At 38.0% G+C, this 21,726-nt stretch overlaps 1 protein-coding gene across 3 annotated transcripts in view; it reads right to left on the reverse strand.

Moving 5' to 3' along the window:
• The window catches only part of CSMD1 (CUB and Sushi multiple domains 1), a 2,064,385-nt gene that overhangs the window by 146,748 nt on the left and 1,895,911 nt on the right, over positions 1-21,726 (reverse strand). For all 3 annotated transcript variants that reach the window (XM_054657204.2, XM_016960221.4, XM_054657205.2), the window contains 3 exons: positions 14,388-14,576; positions 9,050-9,196; positions 4,633-4,821 (listed from right to left, as the gene is read on the reverse strand). In XM_054657204.2, coding sequence (XP_054513179.1) covers positions 4,633-4,821; positions 9,050-9,196; positions 14,388-14,576 — 525 coding nt within the window. The remainder of the gene's footprint in view (positions 1-4,632; positions 4,822-9,049; positions 9,197-14,387; positions 14,577-21,726) is intronic.

Here is a 21,726-nt window from a genome sequence, read left to right on the forward strand (position 1 = left end):
ACTATCCATTCCTGCTGACTATCATATTGACTTGTACTTATTAGTTTATAAGACTCTCTCCCTCCGGACTAGCAGAGCCATAAGAGCTGGGAATATTTTTTATTCACCTTGGTACCCGCCTGCAGTGTGTAACTCAGAGCTAAGTCTGAATTGAAAAGAAAACAGCCATAACTTCCTTAATACTTGTATGAGGCTTCAGACCCACAGCAACAACCTTAATCTACAACAACAGACACACAGTTAACATCGCTTTGCTTGTATTCTTGAATACAAAAAGAAACATGTCAAGAAATTATATAAAATATACCCTCTCCATAAACATAGCCCTTGTATCTACTTTTATTTTGGACAGTGTGCTTGAAGCCTAGAAGCCTCAGAGGTAAAACCTGTAACTTTATCCCTACAGATGTGCTATGTGGAGATTCTCACGTCCCAGCTTTACATGGAATGTGAACATCTGCGGGAAAAATAAAATCATGAAAACTTCTGTGCTGATGTGGGTGGCGAAGACGTGGTGATGTGTTAATTTAGCTGGGGTTTTTGAAAATTGTTTTTCCCACGTGGAGTTCTAAACATTTTAAAGAAAGAGCTCACCTAGTCTTCTGTTTCATATTTCACTTTTCTTTTATTTTATTCATTTTTATTTCATAATTATGAATTGTCAGCAATTCTGGATCACATAAACGGTGACGATTCTTCCATATATATTAACTCTCTTTAAACAAAAATGCTAGTTTTTTTAAAAAGACAGAACATGTCTTCAATTATCTTAGAACTGAAAATAAAATTCTCTAAGTGTCATATATCTCTGCTTGTAAATTAAAATTACTAATTAAGATTCCAAGAACCAAATAGAAAATAGGGTTCCCTTAATATTTTATTTTTAACACCAGAGGAAAAGAGCAACACATCGTTGATAATCAGAGTGCTTTCTTCTTTTTAAAGTACTTCAGCCTCAAAATAACTTTTCGAATCTATAATTTTAAAAAATTTTTCTGTTTATATATATTTTTGAGGCAGTCATCAAAGGGTCCTATTTGCACATCAGTAAGGATGTCGCTTAATCTGTTATACACAGCCAAATGTGCAACTCTATATTCCAGGACATGCTGTCCATCCACGGTGACAGTTACCATAATTTATATATATATATGTATACTTTTTGTCTCATTCTGTCTCCCAGGCTGGAGTGCAGTGGCGTGATCTTGGCTCACTGCAGCCTCTGCCTCCTGCCTGGGCTCAAGTCATCCCTCCATCTCAGCCTCCCAAGTAGCTGGGACTACAGGTGCACACCACCACATCTGGCTAATGTTTGTATTTCTTGTCGAGACAGGGTTTCACCATGTTGCCCAGGCTGGCCTGAACTCCTGTGTTCAAGCAATCTACCCACCCACCTTGGCCTCCCAAAGTTGCTGGGATTACAGGTGTCAGCCACTGCACCCAGCCTACATTCTATTTTTCATTATTACACTGTGAATCCCTTGGAAGGAAACAAATCTTTTTGTTGTTGTTGTTGTCATTTCTCCTTGGGTCAGTACACACAACTGCTCAACACATCTGTGAGTGGATGGGAGAAGGTTTCTAGCATAATCCACAACACAACATATGCAATTTGCCAAAGAAAAGCAGCTGAAAACCCACAGAGTCTCTTTCTGTCATATGAGGCCAAAGTGTTTCTACAACTTAGGGAAGTATATACAGTGTGTAAAAGATCTACATTCTAGGGCTGGGCAGGGTGGCTCATGCCTGTAATCGCAGCACTTCGGTAGGCTGAGGCGGGAGGATCACCTGAGGTCAGGAGTTTGAGATCAGCCTGAGCAACATGGTGAAACTCCATCTCTACTAAATACAAAAAATTAGCCGGCTATGGTGGTGGGTGCCTGTAATCCCAGTTACTTGGGAGGCTGAGGCAGGAGAATTACTTGAACCTGGGAGGCAGAGGTTGCCGTGAGCCGAGATCACACCCATTGTACTCTAGCCTGGGCAACAAAAGCAAAACTCCGTCTCAAAAAAAAAAAAAAAAAAAAAAAAAAAATCTACATTCTAAAAGTAACAAAAGGAAAGCGTGTAATTAATACTAAACAAATAAAATCTCCCTTTGTTGCACACTACAAAAATCACATAATTTATATTTTACATTTAATATAGCTAAATCAACTTTAACAATTCTTTAAGCATAAGCAAAAACTGTTGGGGCATAAATTGCCAATACATGTTGTACAACCTTATGCTATTTAAAACTTTTATAATTCCTTCTCAATGGACTTTATCCAGATAATCATTTTTACTCTTCATTTTAAAGGTTTAGTTTTGTTTTTAAAATGGTAAAAATGCTGATTTAATTGTACCACACAACTTTAATGTTCAAAAATCCTACTTTTTGCTACATTTTGTTTTGTTTTAAGCATTATAATCTATATAGATAATGAAAATAATTTTATATTATAATTAAAATGCTATTTTACACAAATTGTAAATATCTAAAAGGTGACTAAAAGAAGTCTTGCACAGGAAATGAATTTAAGTGCTTAAAATACAGATTCTTTCAGAATTAGTATTTGGGAGATTCTATTTTAAGTATAATTTCTTCTGGCAAGGAAAATTCCGCTTTAACAATGGTCAGGCTTACAGAAAGATTGAATTCTAGATCAACATTTTTATGATTATGAAGTCCCTTAACTTTTATGTGTTTCAGTTTCAAATACATAAAAATAAGTAGTTCAACTAGATTGTTTTTAAGATCCCTCCAAGTTTAAAGGTCAAAATGCATGAAGAAAAAAACAAAACCATATTGACTCCCAGGTTAACAGAAAGGTTAATAGGAAGTGTAGAAAGTCACAGGTCTGTTTTAGAAAAATGATACTTCTCAAATATTTTATAATTTGAGAACAAAGTCGTGTAAGTTATTTATTGCCAAGAACAAATCTGAAGGAAGGTACTCTAACTCTTCTTCCAAAACATGGTGTGCATTCTAGCATCCCATATACACAAAGCCATTGCCTCTCTGCCATGCTCCACACAAAGAAGAGATACCATGATCATGTTCCCACAGATTCCTTGGCCACAGCTGCAAAGATGTCAGAAGAGCCTCATTTGCAGTGTGCACTATTTGTATTTCTGAATCATTTAACTTAGCATTAAATAGTTCTGCTGGGGTGTGGGGAGGCCATGGGAGAAGAAGAAAGAAGTCAAGACTTATCCCAAACCTATATATTTGACATCCTTTAATCCTTCTCAACCATTCACTGAAAGGGTAAGCCATGGCTCCACCTCGTAAACCATTTCCAGAAATCCTTGCTTATCGATCAGAAAGACGGACTAGCATGTGCCTGGCATCACCCGAATCCCTTTGGGACATGAAGGTCCCTCTCCGTACCCCTTTGTGCTTAGGCCTGGAGAGCACATTCTCTTTAGGCTCTATTTTGACTTCGCCTCTAGAGGACAGGAAATGACTTCAGGAGTTTCTGCCCATTCCACCGAATCCCTTTCCTGTGTCCAGGCTGCCGTTTGGGCTGTGACTCTGTCATTAGCCAGTGCCAGTGGGGCAGAGACCATGGGGTGTTCTCTGAGCTGAAGTTGGGTCTCTTCAGCAATAGATTCTATGACTCTGTTTATAGAGTCATAGTTAAAGCAAATGAGAAATATATCTTCTTCTAAAAGAACAAGTATTCTTGTAAAGAAAAAAAAATTATCATTCTAATCATTCCTCATGAAGTAAGCTGCTTGAGTCTCCCTCTCTGTTTATTTTACATTAAATAAGAATTCTAATCATTCCTAATGAAGTAACCTGCTTGAGTCTATCTCTCTGTTTATTTTACATTAAATAAGAATTCTTAGAGGTAAAACATAAATAATACAGGCTAAGTGTCTGATCAACTTCTTACAGTCAAAGGCACCTACAATAACTGTGATAAGTATCTATTACTGGCTCACAAAGCAATACCAGAAAATCTAATATCTAATGCAACTGAGAAAAAAGAGAGCCAATATGAGCTTTCACTCATAAATCATAATTAGCTTTCAAAGACTAATATAATTCATTATGAATATAAACCTTGATAAGACAAAACTATGAAAATTTCATGACTTCAAAGCCTTCAATTAAAATTAAAATGCATTATTTGAAAACCTGGTTTTTATGCACATGATAGATAAAATGCAAAAAAAAGGCATGAAATATTGAAATCAACGTTAACAAGCCCTAGATTTAAATAACAAAACAAAATCAAATATAGAGCTTATGGCTCAAAGAATGAGGTTTTAAACTAAAATGAAGAAAATGAGTTTTTCAGAAATTAATGTTTTTAAATTAATACAATGGTAAAGAAAAATTATTTTGAATCTTAAATTGGATGACATGTTTTTTACTTCAAGAGGAAGTACAAGTAAGTGTTAGAATAACTTGACCCAGGATCCAGTGAATGTCCAACCCTTCTCCAAATTCAGGCTATACAACTACATGTCAGGAAAGTTTGCATGGCCACTGGAAGGTTTAATTCGTACTGTTATAAGCCAACATTCAATTTTCCCTTACCTTTTATTCTTAGTTAGTGCTTCATTTATTTTCAGAGAGTGATTAAAATGAGAGCAATACACAGGAAACAAGGCTGGTGATGAAAACGCATTTCTTACCCTGGCAGAGTGGCATGAGGGAGTCCCACTGGTACATGCCAAGTGGGTTTCGTCTACAGGTTGCATTGCTGTGGCCGACCATTCGGTATCCAGGCTTGCAAAAATAATGCACTTTGCTTCCAACCGCTCCTGCAGTTCTGTTTAGAATACCCCCATTCTTCAGCGGGTGGGTCAAACTGCAGTAAGGTGCTGTGGGCAGACAGACACACACATAAATAAGTCAACAAGCAAACAAATGGCCAGTGCCATTGCCTTTGTGAGAGTCTATAAAGGAATGACTTCTCATTTCTAAAAGGTAGGAAATGAGCACCCGTATGTAAGTTTGTTCTAAAGAGCATTCCAAAATCAAGAGTCTAAGAGGCAAGTCTCTTACTCTGAAGTTGAGATCATCTGCAGCTCTGAGTCAATGTGAAGCTAGGATCCTGACTACAGTACTGTGAGAAACATCAAGAGTATCCAATCTTTAGGCTTCCCTGGGCCACAATGGAAGAAGAATTGTCTTGGGCCACACATAAAACACACTAACACTAATGATAGCTAAGGAGCTATAAAAGAAACTGCAGAAAAATCTTATAATGTTTTAAGAAAGTTTACAAATTTGTGTTGGGCTGCATTCAAAGTCATCCTGGGCTGTATGCAGCCCACAGGCTGCAGGTTGACTTGGTCTAGAGGGATCATTTTGAATGACCTCACTCACCTCTCTAAAGCAGGTTACTGACTTAAATAAGCACATCTGTCACCAGGATAAAAGTGATAGGGTACTGCACAAGACATCATATTTGAAACAAAAATATTCTGCATGTTTTTTAAGTATTATTAAAACAGAGAAAGTAGAAATATATAACATTTTCTTAATCAAGGCCATTAAATTTTTTCCTTCTGGCTGTTAAGTGAAACTTCTGGACTGTGCATTGATGTAGATATTAACCTTCTTTTTTAGCATATGGGATTTGAATGAAATCTTTGAAGAAAATGCATTCTCTTGAGTCAATAACAATCTCACAATAGCTTTAATCATCCCTCTCTGTAAGGAGACATTTTAAAACTAGAGATGGGCATTTGCGAAAATAATAGTTTTACTCATACAGAATGTCATATTTCTATGGCTAAAAGTCTCTGCATCTTATTTACACGTTTAGACAAAGAAACTTGCTTCATCTGCACAAGGCGAGGTCACCACTGCATAAGGCGAGGTCACTACTACACAAAATCCTAGGAACTCACTTCAGATGAATTTAAACAATACAACAGAGAAGGTCCTTAAGAACTGGGGACTCTCAGTTTCTTTTTAAAGAATTTTAAATCTTCCACTTCCTTCTGGGGCTTCCATATAAAAGCACACACACGCAGGTCTGAATGCTTCACATTGCTCCTTTCCTTGGAAATACATTCAGAAGAAACTTTCTGAAGGTTTTCTATCATAGTGGTGCCCAGAAGCAACATCTATGTGTCTGGCCTCAGTTGTCAACCATGTTCCTACGAGAAGTGTCCTCAGAAAATATTCTCAGCTGGGTGAGCCTCTGAAGTACCATTTCCTTTTTTTTAATGGGCTGATTTTTCTTAACTGAAAATCCACTATCATAAGAATCTCTTGATTCACAGCTCCATTGGCCACACCATGTTCTACCTCCAGTTATTTCTAGACCAAATTCTTCTAAGTTTTGAATGAACCAAAATACTTAGTTTAGACAAAGTATGAGTACAATCAGGCACCCTGAATACCAATGGCTTGGAATCACTGTGCTAGTAAAAAAAAAAAAAAAAAAAAAAGTTAATAAAAAATAGAAGGAACAATCAGACTGTAGATTCCTCTCCAGAGTCATAGATAAGTTAAATAAAGTTTGCAGGAAGTGAGACCATGAGGCTCTAACTCTACAGATTCCAATAAGGCTCCGTTTTCTTTTACTGTGTTTCTTCTATCACCAGCCCCTCAACATACCTCTTCTTTCCTAACTCACTTAGAATAAGACATGAAGGGCCCTACAGGGGAAACCATAGCACAGAATACAAAGAGAGACTGGAGCAGGGGCCCTGCCAGCCCAACTCCTGCTGCAGGAAGAGGAATTCAGAGGAGCAAGGCCTGGTCCTTCCACTCTACTGGTGCAGCCTCGGAAAAGCTGGGATATAGAATGAAAAGTCTAATGGGTACCCAGGTGAGAGAAGACTGGGATAGGTGGATATTCTGGAATTTCGGTGTGAATGCCAAACCAGTCTGTACTTCCAACCCGCCCAATACAGAAGCTTTCATTTGCTTCTCATAGTACCGAAAGGACATTGTTAATTCAGCCTGCACTTAGCACAGCTTACGGAATTGTCCAGAACCACTGTTCGGAGGCATTTCTTTGTCTTTTTTAACTCGGATTTCAATTATGGTGATTCATTATATTGCTTTTATGCCTGAATGATCAAGAGTTTACTTGCATAGGGCAAATACATGTTGGGGATGCAACGTGTGGTCATGTGACAATATCATGGGCTAGAGTTCCCTTGGCCACATGTTAATATTTTAGGGACACTTTCATTTAATCAATGCTCAAAAATTACTGATGCTGACCTAGCAGAGATCACTGAGCCATCAATTCTAAGTAAAAAGCTGTGAGATAAAGAATTTTTTATATTCACATATGACACATATGTGTCTATCTATCTGCCTCTCTTTCTCTCTCTCTCTCTCCACTTAAACAACATAAAATTGTGTATTCTTCTTCTCCCAATACAGTTTAACAATGAGGCTCTTCTTGTGGTATGAGAACAAATGAAAATACCTTTTGAAAGACATAGAAATCATTGTTCTCACAACTGAAGATATAATCATATCACCAGGCTACTAAGAATTTCTCTGCAGGTAAAACAAGATAAATTATGTTCATCATGATTTTCTCTGAGCTGACCATGTTTCCACATTGGAAAAATTCAAACACCTTTAAGAGTCTGACTATCGGCCGGGCGCGGTGGCTTACGCCTGTAATCTCAGCACTTTGGGAGGCCGAGGCGGCCGGATCAAAAGGTCAGGAGATCGAGACCATCCTGGCTAACACAGTGAAACCCCAACTCTACTAAAAAAATACAAAAAATTTAGCCGGGCGTGGTGGCGGGCGCCTGTAGTCCTAGCTACTCGGGAGGCTGAGGCAGGAGAATGGCGTGAATCCGGGAGGCGGAGCTTGCAGTGAGCCGAGATCGCGCCACTGCACTCCAGCCTGGGTGACAGAGCGAGACTCCGTCTCAAAAAAAAAAAAAAAAAAAAAAAAGAGTCTGACTATCTATTTTTCGGAACAAGGAGTTTGCTGAATGCAAATCCTATCATTGCATAGATGTCTTTGTAGCAAAGGTCTGAGTATATTTTATTAAACCTTCCAGAGGAAGAATATCTGAATTTCTTGCCTGTTATCCTCACATCAAGGGCCTTTCAAAATCTTGATGCTTTTTACCATTTTATATGTCTACCAACCAGAGTGAGCTAAAACCTTATTCTTACAACTGCTGTTTTAAGACTGTTTCCTGTTTTTCCCTTTGGACGCTCGTAGTCCCTAAAGACGTAAAACACCAACACAGTAATAAACAATCCTCCGTCAGCACATATTGTTCACTTCCCATACACAATGAGCATCTTTCGCGGGAAAACATAACTAGAAAGTTGTCAAGGGCATTGCTGAGTGAGATTTTGAGAAAAGTTTAGATATTCTGCTTAGTAATTGAAATGTGCTCAGGAATTAAGAGTCTGCCTACTGCTTCTGCAGGAAAGTTTAAAGAATAGTGTGGTCAGATCCTATTGATGATTGTATACAGGATTTAATGTCTAATAAATATATTGACTGATTTGACCAATTTGTTACTAATTTATTTAGTTAAAATAAATCACTGCTGGCAGAAAATGATTACAGTATATAAAGGGCAAAATAATTTACATTTTGATGAGGAACTATATATTAAACATATATTTATTATGTATATGGTTATTTGTACAAATATATATATACACATATATGTAGTGTGAATCATACATAAAGAGACCTGCAGATAGATACAAAAACATAACTATTAATAGGAAGAGATTATCATCACTTACGCAATTAATAGAAATACAATAATCTATTTGTTTGCTTACCATTTAAACATATTTTAAAATTAATTTTGATTATATTAGTTTATCTTTTGGAAAATGTCTTTGCTTTCTATAATATGAATTTCAGCAGTTTGTAATTTTAACAATAAAATTCTAAATATTAAGCAACAAATTTCTTAATGTAGTTTAGAGGAATCATTCAGAATAATTTCCCATCATATATTTCTATTGTAGTTAATTATTAATCTTTAAGAATTAGGATTATACTATAAATTTCTATTTAAATTGTTTTATTCAATGAAAATCACCTGGTTTAAAATACTTTCATATAAAATCTAAACCTCATTTACTTACCTGCATAGCGAATCTTGAATCCTTTCTTACTGGTGGCATGGTCAGTGGACCAGCGGAGATATAACTGATTACTCCTGCTTGTAAAATTTGATTGTTCAGTATGATTCCCACTTAAGATTACCAGCAGAGGACTTTGCCCAGAAGAACCTAAGTGAAACAGAAAAACAAAAACATTCGGAGATGAGTGAGCACCTACAAAATGCATACTAGGTTTAGCTTTTGATTACACTGGAGTCTACGTGTGCAATACACAGATATAATTATTACAAAAGTGGACAACAAATTCCAAATGGCTATAGTGACAGATATATTTTCTGATAAAAATAAGACAATAATGTACAAAAAGAATTTCAGGTGCGTATGCTATTAATGTTGCCATATTTAAATGACCTTTGTCTATAAAACAGCAGTACCTGAAAAAAATGAAAGTAATATGTATTGTTGTTAGTATTTACAATATTGTACTTATACAGGAAAATAGAAACTTTCATGTAATACTAGTGGAAGTGTAAAGTAGTAGAATCACTTTGGAGGGCTGTTTGGTAATATCCAGTAAAATTGAAGGTTTAATTATATTTCTATGAACCCTAGCACATGTGCACAAGTATTATTTATATAGTGAACATGTGTATTCTAACACTATTTCTCATGGTAAATTTTAGATCAAACTAGTAATTTGGAGTTTTAAAAACAGAATTGAAGATTCCTTGAAAAAGAATTCGATTCATACAGCATTAAAATTAACAAACTAGATATACACATATCCACATAGGTAATTCTTAATATAACAGATTATTACTAAAAATATATATTTAGAGATAAATATAATAGGATAACAATTATATAAAAAATAAAAAATGCAACATAAAAAATGTGTATCTGTAGACGATAGATACACAAATAATTATAAAACATGCATAACCATGACCCATGCAACTCCAACTTCAGAATACTAACTTCCTCTAGGAGAGGCACAAGTGGAATTGGATATGGGTGAAGCTTCTAAATTTACCTGTACACATTGCTTCTTTATAAGATGAGGGCCTAAAGTAAATTTGACAAAGCCCTGAAATTCATATCTAGTTTTTTCATTTTTCACCTGTCTATGGTATTTGAAATTGTTTTAAAAACGTTGAGACAACAAAGTTAACACTGAATGTATAGGTAAGAAAAGAAAGCACAGTGGAGAGTCACCCGGCATTGCCCTCATCACCATAACCCAAAACCATTTTTCAGGAGAAATTGCTTCATGGCACTGGGGCTTGCCAACAACGCTACTCTGTAATGAGCTCAGCATTATCTCATACTTGTAAAAGCGTTCATGGCATTTTGCATTTCACAGTTCACTCCTAGGGAACACATTATGGACTGGGAGAATGCAGCTCTCGTTGTTCAAAATACAAATGCTATGAAGTAAAGTGACAGCTGTCTTTGTTGTTATACATAAAATTTTATTTGTGCAAAGATACTGAGAAACCATACTCCACTCACCGTGTAACTCCCAATGAGAGCAGTTCTCATGATTTTTTTCAAGTAAGACTGTTATAGACTAGACTGGGTCCCCCTTAAATTTACACATTGAAGTCCTATGAAGTCCTAACCCTCTGGACGTGGAAGTGTGACTTTAAAGAGAGAGAGGGAGGGTCCCTAAAGACATAACTAAGGTTAAACGAGGTAGTATGGGTGGGTCCTGATCTAATATAACTGATGTCTTTCTAAGAAAAGGAGATTAAGACACAGGCACACCCTGAGCGGGAGCCACATCTGCAAGCCTGGGAGGGAGGCTTGGAGGAGAGTCCCGCCCTTCTGACCCCTTCCGCTTAAAGGTTCAGCATCCAGAATTGTGAGAACATAAATTTCTGTTGAGACTAGGCATGGTGGCTCACACCTGTAATCCCAGCACTTTGGGAGGTAGAGGCGAGTGGATCGCCTGAGGTCAGAAGTTTGAGACTAGCCTGGCCAATATGGTGAAACCCCATCATTACTAAAAATACAAAAAATTAGCTGGGCGTGGTGGCAGGCACCTGTAATCCCAGCTACTCAGGAGGCTGAGGCAGGAAAATTGCTTGAACCCAGGAGGTGGAGGTTGCAGTGAGCTGAGGTTGTGCCATTGCACTCCAGCCTGGGCAACAAGAGCAAAATTCTGTCTCAAAAAAAAAAAAAATTCTGTTGAAGCCACTCAATTTATGGCACTTTGTCATGGCAGTCCTAGGAAAGAAATATGAAACAAACAAACGAACAAAAAACCACAACCCAAAACTAGCATATTAAATAATCGGGCAACGCTGACTTTGGTCAGAGAGAAAGAGGATGAGAAGAAATGATATTAATAGATCTCACTATGAAAAATGTCATGGCTAAATTTCCTGGGAGATGCCCTGCAAAAGAGTGGCTGGTATTTCATAATCAAAGACAAAGCATGTTTGGTATGTTGGTTTACTTGCTGGTGTTTAAAAGGATAATGTATATTCTGAGATAAAATGCCACTGGTAAATTAATTAACCTGAATTTATGATATTTTGAAATGTCATTTTTAATGACAGAACTAAAGAGTAAAGTTTTAGGGTTTTTTATTTATTTTTTATTTTTTATTTATTTATTTATTTATTTATTTTGAGACAGAGTTTTGCTCTGTCTTCCAGGCTGGAGTGCAATGGTACAATCTCAGCTCTCTGCAACCTTTGCCTCCCGGGCTCAAATGATTCTCTTGCCTCAGCCTCCCGAGTAGCTGGGATTACAGGCGCCTGCCACTGCGCCCAGCTAACTTTTGTATTTTTTAGCAGAGACAGGGTTTCACCGTGCTGGCCAAGCTGGTCTCAAACTCTTGACCTCAGGTGATTCATTCACCTCGGTCTCCTAAAGTGCTGGGATTACAGGCATGAGCCACCAAGCCTGGCCAGTTTTAGGTATTCTTAATCCAGCATCTGAACCCTCATAATGTTCTATGTGTTCTCTTTGTCTAAAATGTAACTAACTTTCTAGAAGGAATAGTCTTTAAAAGCACACATTCAAATTGGCATGTGCAGAAAACCAGCACAGCAGTAAAGGAAGGTATCCATTTCTGTTACCAAAATGGAAACTAAGTATTCCACCAGTGTACACAGTAATTTTAATTTTGACAGTCTTCTCAGTTGAGTTTCATAATGATTAAAACACTGTGTTTTAAAAAGCATTATGGGATATCCACTACTTAAGCCATAGAGAGTAATATACTCTTGAGATAATAAAGTTTAAAATCAATATATTCAACATGTTTTTTGGTCAACTTATGAACTATAAAAGAGCCCGTCTTACAAAAAAAAAAAGAGAGACAGAGAGAGACAGAAAGATATGAACATGACATTTACTGCAACAAAAATGTCATCGCTTAAAAACATATTTACATAAAACTCTGATCTTTCACTTTGTAGAAAAAACTTTAAGACCAGACAATCCTAGTCACTGATTTCTGATAATTTTGACAGCAAGTATTATGCTATTGTCTCTAACGTATTTTGCCTGTTGTTTATAATGGCTATGATCTGTCCAAATTTGCAGGAGATCAATCTGCAAGCCATGAGTGCATAACTTATTGATAAATATTTTGCTCCTGAAAGTAAGAGACTTAAAAGTATGGCCAGTATATTTCAATTCAACTACTGTGAAACAAAAGAACATGCATAAGTTCAAAATAATTATTTAAATATACTTTTATGTCCTTTGTAGGGATATATATGTCTATATATACACAAACACAAACACAGACATACAGCCTGTGAGGTTGGATGCTCTACATTTTAATTTTTGCATAATACCTAATAGGACTCAAATAGAGTTTACCTCTCTTCTTCCTCAATAAGAGAAACCCCATTTTTATACTTGCCTAATGAGTTACTTCTCTCTACTCTACAGACTAAAGAAAAAGTTGTAAATAATGTATGTTTGTTTTAATATACACATTTAAAAAGCCATGCTCTGAAAATGAAAATATTGCTCTCCAGTCCTCTGTTTCTATATACAAACATGTGAGTTTAATTTCCAATTTATTAATTCATTTTTGAAAATACATTAATTGATTCAGTGATGTCTATCCATACAAGCAATTTGATTCATCAACTCAGTAAAGTGAATACAAACACACATCAAATCCATTAGAATAATATATTTTTTTCACTGAATTGATTGTTATTTATCTGAACTCAATGACAAATCTTTCAAAATATGTGAAAACCCTGTTATTATGTACAGCCATAATTGTATCTGGTCTAATTTTCTGGGATATGACGGTTTCACACAAAGAGAAATATTAACATTCCTTCAATTTCAAATTGACGATTCAACCACTTATTAGTTTTAATCATATCACAGTTAAAATTTTCATTGAAATTGCAAAAAAATCATAAGACTATTGTTGAAAACAGTATTGCATGTGTTCAGTTAACCATATTTCACTATTTCAAAGAATCACACTTGAAAAACTCCTGTAGCATTTATCATCTAGAAATCTCTGTGAGCCATGATTTTTACATATTTCTAGTAAAATAATTATTTAGAACACAAAAATACCTCTATGCCTAAGTTTCCTAAAATATCTTGTGAATTGATATTACATATAGGAGACAGAGAAAGAGTTATTGAGATCATCTTCTCTAAATCACTGTGTTAAAAAAATCAAATAATGGTTAAAGAAAATTTGGTACACTTTCAGGGTGTATTCCTAAGCATTCTAACTGTTTGAAAAGTGACAGTGTTAACAATCGTATGGTTTGGCTGTGTCCCCTCCCAAATCTCTTCTTGAATTGTAAATCCCACAATTCCCACATATCGTGGGACAAATCTGGTGGGAAGTAATTGAATCATGTGGGTGGGTCTTTCCCATGCTGTTCTCCTGATAGTGAGTAAGTCCCACAAGATCTGATGGTTTTAAAAATGGGATTTTTCCCTGCACAAGTTCTCTCTCATGTGCGTGCGCCCACTCTTTCTCTCTCTCTCTCTCTCATGCCTGCCGCCATCCATGTAAAATGTGACTTGCTCCTCCTTGCCTTCCTCCATGACTGTGAGGTCTCCCAGCCATCTGGAACTGTAAATCCATTAAATCTCTTTTTATTCCTAGTCTTGTGTCTGTCTTTATCAGCAGCATGAAAATGGACTAATACAGTACAACAATCATATGGTAATGTTTTACAGACTGCTTGATCTCTTGAGAATGCACAACCCTAAACTAGTTTATTTTTTGTTTGCTTTGGGAAAACATGTTAACTCAAGAATATATTCAAGTCTTTATGTTACTAAAACATTGTAATAGTGTTTTTATCAATGATGCCGATGTCACTGGTATACAAAGATTAAAGAAACTTACCATCAAACACTTCCAGTGCATCAAATTGCTTTTCACTTTGAAATGTGTCCACAAAGATGGTAATGTTGTAGTTTGGTTCCACTTTAATACTCCAAGAGCAAGTCTGGGAGTTAAAATAATTACCCGGATACCCTGGACTGAGAATGACTCCCGATGATCCAGTCCGGACTTCATTTGCTGGGCATTGTGCTGGAGAGAAAAGTACCAGCAAAAGTTTGCTTTAATAAAATGATTCCAAATTCAATAGGATAGTTTCTATCCCTGTATAAACAAGCCAATGAAAGGAAAAAGCAACCTTATTGAGCTCTGGCCAAATTTAATACCGGATGCAAACACAGAGGGAGGGCAACATTGAATAATCATGAGAATTGTGCATCTTTCTCTTTGCAGTTCTCTACACTCAGCCTGCACACTCCTTCGGCCCCTGCATCTCCCACACACCTTAATTTGGGGCAGGTGCATCCTGGATTTCATCATACAATGCAAGATTTCCTAACTCTACTACAAAGAAGAACCTCACCATTTCAAAAGAGTATTACAGAAATACGGTGAAATGTTATGCAATAAGAAAAGAAAACTCATATTTACTTTGGCTTTAAATATACAGTAGCCCCCCCCTTACCCCTGGGGATACATTCCAAGAGCCCTAGTGATGCCTGATGCTGCAGATGGTCCAGAATCCTATGTCGTTTCTGGTGCAATCACATCATACAGGGCAATGGATATACTGGACAAAGCTGGGATTCACGTCCTGGGTGAGACATAGCCCGGGGATGATGACAGATTTCATCAGGCTATTCAGAACAGTGCAAAATTTTAAATGTGTTGTTATTTCTGGAATTTTTCATTTAATATTTTCAGACTGTGCTTGATCACAGGTAACTGAAATTGCAGAATGGAAAACCTCAGATCGGGGTTGGGGGGAACTACTGTACTTAGCATAGTAATATTTAAACGTTCGATGTGATTGCTCGGGACCATGGGAAGAGGAAGAATTAGAGACCTGGTCTCAATCCCACATGGGACACCTCAGCAGGAGCCCTGATTCCTAAGGGACGAATTAATTGTAAATGTATCGTGAAGATACTATGGATACATCGTATCTTTTCTCCTCTTGCTTTTTAAAAAAATATTATTCAACTACTTCCAGTTTAATCAACATAAAAACAATCTGCAGAGATCTGGACATGCAAAGCAAAACACCAGAGTCTCCTAATTAGTAATTTCTCTCATCACTGAATTATCTTCCAGAAACAGTTTGTGTATAAAACTATTAAGGCAAATTTTTTTCTATTACTGGTAATGGTTCATAAATAAAAAATGTATATCAAAATTACTTGTAGAGTGTTGAGAGTTCTATAGTTAATCACCTTTTCCTTAATGAAAAAGAGCTTTTGTTAAATTTATTTATTGAGTTATCACCTTTTAATTAAATGTGTGCTATTTATACATACATTTCAAGATAGAAGCTTTTCAAACAGATGAGTGAAGCTTATGATATGTGTTTTTATTCAAGTAACTGCCTTTTGAAAAGTAATTTATTTCCTATTTTCTTCCATTTATCTTAGCATTCTAATTAACATATATTTTAAAATTTAGAAAATGTTTAGACATAAGACCATCAATCATAAAACATTTCATAGAACTCTTTAAATAACATATATTTTAGGTGAGATTTTAAAAATATTTACGATGATAAATTAATGGCAATAATATAAACTAAAATAATCCTAATCAGAACACACAGATTGAAACAACTGAGTTAAAGGTCTAATTTTCTTCTGTGATGGCGACCTCATCACTTTGTAAAATACACGATGCCCATTCAAAGTTAATGTGATATTTTAAGAAAGAAAAAATAATGAAATTAGGGTTCGTGCCTGTGTGTATCTGTGCAGGCTAGGACCTCAAGTTTTAGAAGCTCCACAGACCCGCCTTGACTTTGCAATAACAACCAGGGCTCTTCTTGGCTCTGACGTGTAAGTACAGAGTAATAATAGCTCCCCCTCAGGGTTTTAATTAGACCCAATATACATAATTTTTTTTTTTTTAATCTAAAGCACTATGTGGGCAGAAACTGTTGTAAGGACTAGGGATGATTACACCACATGCCTACCTTTTCATAACTGTTAGGGACCAACCGCCCCAAAAAGCTTCTCGGTACTGCCGACACTCCCCCCAAACGCCTCTGTACTGCCCACCTCTCCCCTTAATGCCCTGCAACTCTTCTCCGTGCCGTTCACCCTTCCCCCAAGCCTCTTTACATTTCTAAGCCTTATCCAAGCGCTGCAGTGAAACCAGCGGACTTCGCTCATCAGACCTTACTACAATAAGCAAACCCCAATTACAAACTATCCAGACCACACAGAGGCAGGTCGTGGGAAGCATAAACAAACTTTACCTACACCCTCCTGTAAGTTCCTTCATCTAGCTGCTGCCATAAACGTCACAAGATAATATATGGCAAAGTTAAGCAACAAACAACCCCAGGGTCCCTCTCCCCCATATAAACCCCTCATTTTGTAAGCTCAGGGCTGCCTCTTCTGTCTGTGGTGGAGCAGCTGGCAGGTTCAATAAACTTATTCACCTGACTTTGGGTCTATTCATCCTTTCTCTAGGCTGACCTTACACTAACAAAAAAATGCTACCAGAGGGCGTTTCAGTTTGTGGGATTACACTTGAAAAACAGTTAGCCAATCTCTCTACCCTGTATTTTTATGAGGACTGAGATTTTATAACTGCAGCTATAGTTATCAGTTGACATTGGAACTTCAGGCCATCTGGAAGTAAGAAACCTTTACTGAGTTGCTAAAATCCACCTGAAAACCTATTCGTACGTCCTGGGGTTTGACAGCAGTGCAATGATGTAACCCACAAGCAGCATTTTAAGCATAGCCATTCTTATTCCTTTCATATTTGAAATGCTGATTTTGTTTCTTAGGGAAGACAAAACGAAAATATAAACAACTTGTTATATAATTCCCACTAGTTTACAGAGGACTCTCAGTTTCTACAATTCTCTCCAACCAAAGAGGTAGGAGATAATTTGTAGAGAATTTGTACCATTTTTCATTTGTATCATTTATCATTTGTGTCATTTTTCTTAAAATACTTAGCAATACTTTTTTCAGTCATACATATTGTTTTCAAAATTCATGTGGGGTTTTTTGGTGTTTTGAGGTTTGGTTTTGTTTTTTAACTTGTTTGTTTGTTTGTTTGTTTGTTTGAGATAGGGTCTCACTCTGTCACCCAAGCCAGGCTGGAGTGCAGTGGCAGGATCACGGCTCACTGCAGCCTTGACCTCCCAGGCTCAAGCAATCCTCCCACCTCAGCTGCCCGAGTAGCTGGGACTACAGGCGCACACCACCCCTCCTGGCTAATTTTTGTATTTTTATTTTAGAAATGTTGTTTTGCCATTTTGCCCAGGCTGGTCTCCAACTCCTGGGCTCAAGCAATCTTTCACCTCAGCCTCCACCATGCTCGGCCTAAGAAGCATTTGGATGTGTTTACCCATGAGCGAAAGTGATTTGTTTTCTTGTGTTTCTTCTGCTCTTTCATATGGAACCACTCCTTCTCCTCAGTGTTATAAACTGTTGCTTGGAGCAATACCCAGTTGGAGTGGGAGAGCTAAAGGGACTGCAGTGTGGTCCTATAGCTGAGATGTTTATTTGTTAGCAGCAATCACACATTAGAAAACAACTGTGTCTCCACTTGGGAATCTGGGAAACCTCTCACCATAGGGGAGCACCTGTCAAAAACACACGTGAAAGCTTGCCTCTCTCAGACATCACCTGCGCTTCGAGCTATGATCCTTCTGCACAATGTTAGCGCGCCAGATTGTTTTTAAAGAAAAATAAAATGTGAGGCTTAAAACCCAAAGCATCTTATTCAACGCACTCATAGGGCTTCAGCAAAAGTAATAGGAGATGAGGATTACTACTCTAGGATTAATAGCATAAATTGGGATTTATGAGTAACTAAGATTATTCTTAAAAGCACCTATAGGTATGACAGAATTGGAGAAGGTGAGCACTCTGTGAACTAGGGAAAAGGCTGCCCCAGAGCCCTTGTGACGGCTGCTATTATCCAGCACATATAGAAGGAAGCTGGAGCTGGGCAGTGGCGGTTTTTATGTCGCCCCCATCTGCTGCTTTCAAATGATCATTATCAGAAGGTCACTAATCTCCTTAATGTTCACTGAATATGTATGGTGTTTTTTTTTTTTTCTAAAGAAATGAATATTCTAAAAACTATTGAAGGATCCCCCATGGTCCACAGGATGAAGAAACCTGACGTTGAAGACCTTTAAAGTCAGGTCCTAGTTTAGCTTTCCAGCCTGATTTAATTTACCACCTCTTCCCCCAAAACACCATGAGAGCAAGCAGTAGGAAGCCATCTCCTCCTTTTCCCTCAACACCACACCCTCCTTTGTGTTTCCAATCCTTTGTTATTAATTCTCTTCACTTTTTGAAATGCTTCTCTTTCCTTAACAGGAGAAAAGCCACTTCTGTGATGTCTCTTACTCAGGTTTTTCTACATTAAGATGAGTGTCTAGCACAGTAATATCTCCATATAAGGCTGACTGCTTTTTTTTTTCAGACGGAGTCTCGCTCTGACGCCCAGGCTGGAGTGCAATCGCATGATCTCAGCTCACTGCAAGCTCCGCCTCCGGGGTTCACACCATTCTCCTGCCTCAGCCTCCGGAGTAGCTGGTACTACAGGGGCCCGCCACCACGCCCGGCTAATTTTTTTTTTGTATTTTTAGTAGAGATAGGTTTTCACCGTGTTAGCCAGGATGGTCTCGATCTCCTGACCTTGTGATCCGCTCCCCTCGGCCTCCCAAAGTACTGGGATTACAGGCATGAGCCACGACACCCAACCAATGCTGACTTTCAAAGAACAATGCACTCTCCTTGTTTCCCTAAAATTGGTGATAATTTTCTTTCTTTTTTTTTTTCTTTTTTTTCTTTTCTTTTAGACAGAGTCTTGCTCTGTCGCTCAGGCTGGAGTGCAGTGACGTGATCTCAGCTCACTGCAACCTCCACATCTGGGGTTCAAGCAATTCTCCAGCCTCAGCCTCCAGAGCAGCTGGGATTAAAGATGCCTGCCACCACATCTGGCTAATTTTTGTATTTTTAGTAGAGACAGGGTTTCACCATGTTGGCCAGGCTGGTCTCGAACTCCTGACCTCAGGTGATCCTCCCACCTCAGCCTCCCAAAGTGCTGGGATGGTGATAAGTTTCAAAGCACAACTTCTAAAAGTGTGGTTATGACATTTGAAGAAGACAGACTAATAGCTAACGTCATTTTTCTGAAGAATTTATTGGGAGATGGGCCCCCACTTGAGCACAATCGAATCAATCAAATAGTAGAAAAGTACTTAAAGAAAGATGATAATTAAGTGCTTCAGTGATTAAGGATTTGGTAAAAGACATCTAGGGTCCCTATTTCCTGTTTGTTTTTAAATGATGAGTTGTTTAGAGAATGACAGCTAAGATCACTCTCCGGTTGTTTTAAACAAATTGACTCGTGACTTGAAAGAGAAGAGAACTAGGTTATCCTGTGTGCCTCCTGAGGGATGGAGTGGGGCGTGGGAACCTTTAGCGTGAGTAAAAGTTGGACAATTTTGTCTGCAGAATGCTCCCTGTAACTGTCTGTGACACCTGAGGAAATTTAGAGAATAACGCTCATGTTGTGTTGATTTAGACATGTGCCACTTAAAGATGGGGACAGGCTGAGAAATGCATCTTTAGGGGATCATGTCATCATACAAAGATAACAGCATGCACTTCTGAGGGAGGCCACTCTCACCAATGCAGGCCTCCATAACAACTGTTTCTGTACTAACGGAGTGTTTCAGTTAAATATTAAAAGCTGAAAGAGCCAGGGCCTTTATACAAAGCCTGGAAGGTAACAAAGAGTTTTCCCTAGGCTTCTCCTGGGCCTTGAAGCATGACAAGGTAACAAAGGAATTCTTAACAGGAGGACCCTTTTAGAATTCAACGAGTTTTATTAGCGGTCTGAAGAAACTCCCCAGGCCTCCACAAACAAGTTTATTGGGGTCTAAAGGAGCTCCCCAAACCTTTGTGATTTAGCAGGAGACAAAACAAGACTAATCACCCCAGCACGCGGACCCATTTAGATTCAGTAAACTTACTGAGGCTCCAGAGGAAGGTCTTCAGCACTCAGACCTTAGTTATAGATTTTAAAAAGTGAATCACTTATGTCTTTAAATAAATACACACTTACACATAGACATACAGCTTAGGAGGTACATAAGCTCTAAAAAACTTTGTAATTTTGATTGGTCTGGTGATAATTTCCAGGCCTTCTCCCTGTAACCAGTTATAGAAATAAAAACTCTCTTCCTCCTCAGTTTATCTGCATCTCGTTATTGGGCCATGAAAAATAGCAGCCCCACCCTCAGTTTGGTCCAGGAACACTTACACACACCCAGATGGTACAGCCTGCTACACAATTAAGCCATATGGTGTAGCCTATTGCTCCCAGACCACACACCTACACAGTATGAGACTGTACTGAAGACTGTAGGCAACTGGAACACAAGGGTAAGCATTCTCACATCTGAACTCGTCTCATCATGGAAAAGGTAATGCGTGGCCCCGTAGTACTGCAACTGCTAGACGTCACTCGGTGGTGGGAATTTTCAGCTTCATTATAATCTTACAGGACCACATTTATCTACACGGTCTGTCACGGTTCAAAACGTCATGCAGTGCGTGATTATTCTCTGCTCTTGGCTTGTCATGAATTAAACGTCATTTAAATAAGAACTTGGTTCATCTGGAGAGAACACCCTAATCAAATTCCTTTTTTTTAAAAAAAAAATGATGTAGTTTTGCTCTTGTTGCCCAGGCTGGAGTGCAATGGCACAATCTTGGCTCACTGCAACCTCCGCCTCCCAGGTTCTAGTGATTCTCCTGCCTCAGCCTCCCAAGTAGCTGGGATTACAGGCACATGCCACCACACGCGGCTAATTTTGTATTTTCAGTAGAGACGGGGTTTCTTCATGTTGGTCACGGTGGTCTTGAACTCCTAACCTCAGGTGATCTGCCCACCTCGGCCTCCCAAAGTTCTGGGATTACAGGCATGAGCCACTGTCCCTGACCAAAATTCCCTGTTTTTAGAGCAGCACATTTGATACATACGTATGCCTTTCTTCTCTTCTCAGCTAAGATCACCTTTAGTTAAAGTCTTCTATTCTGAGAAACTTGAGGCTTTGTTTGTTGGGATTAAAATGTACCTTAAAAATGTGAAGGTTTGCCTGGGTTCATTTCCATATAGAATGGCAGAAGATGAACACTTTTTATATCCCCCC

The sequence above is a fragment of the Pan troglodytes genome, chromosome 7 (assembly GCF_028858775.2).
Source record: "Pan troglodytes isolate AG18354 chromosome 7, NHGRI_mPanTro3-v2.0_pri, whole genome shotgun sequence".
Taxonomy (NCBI): domain Eukaryota; kingdom Metazoa; phylum Chordata; class Mammalia; order Primates; family Hominidae; genus Pan; species Pan troglodytes.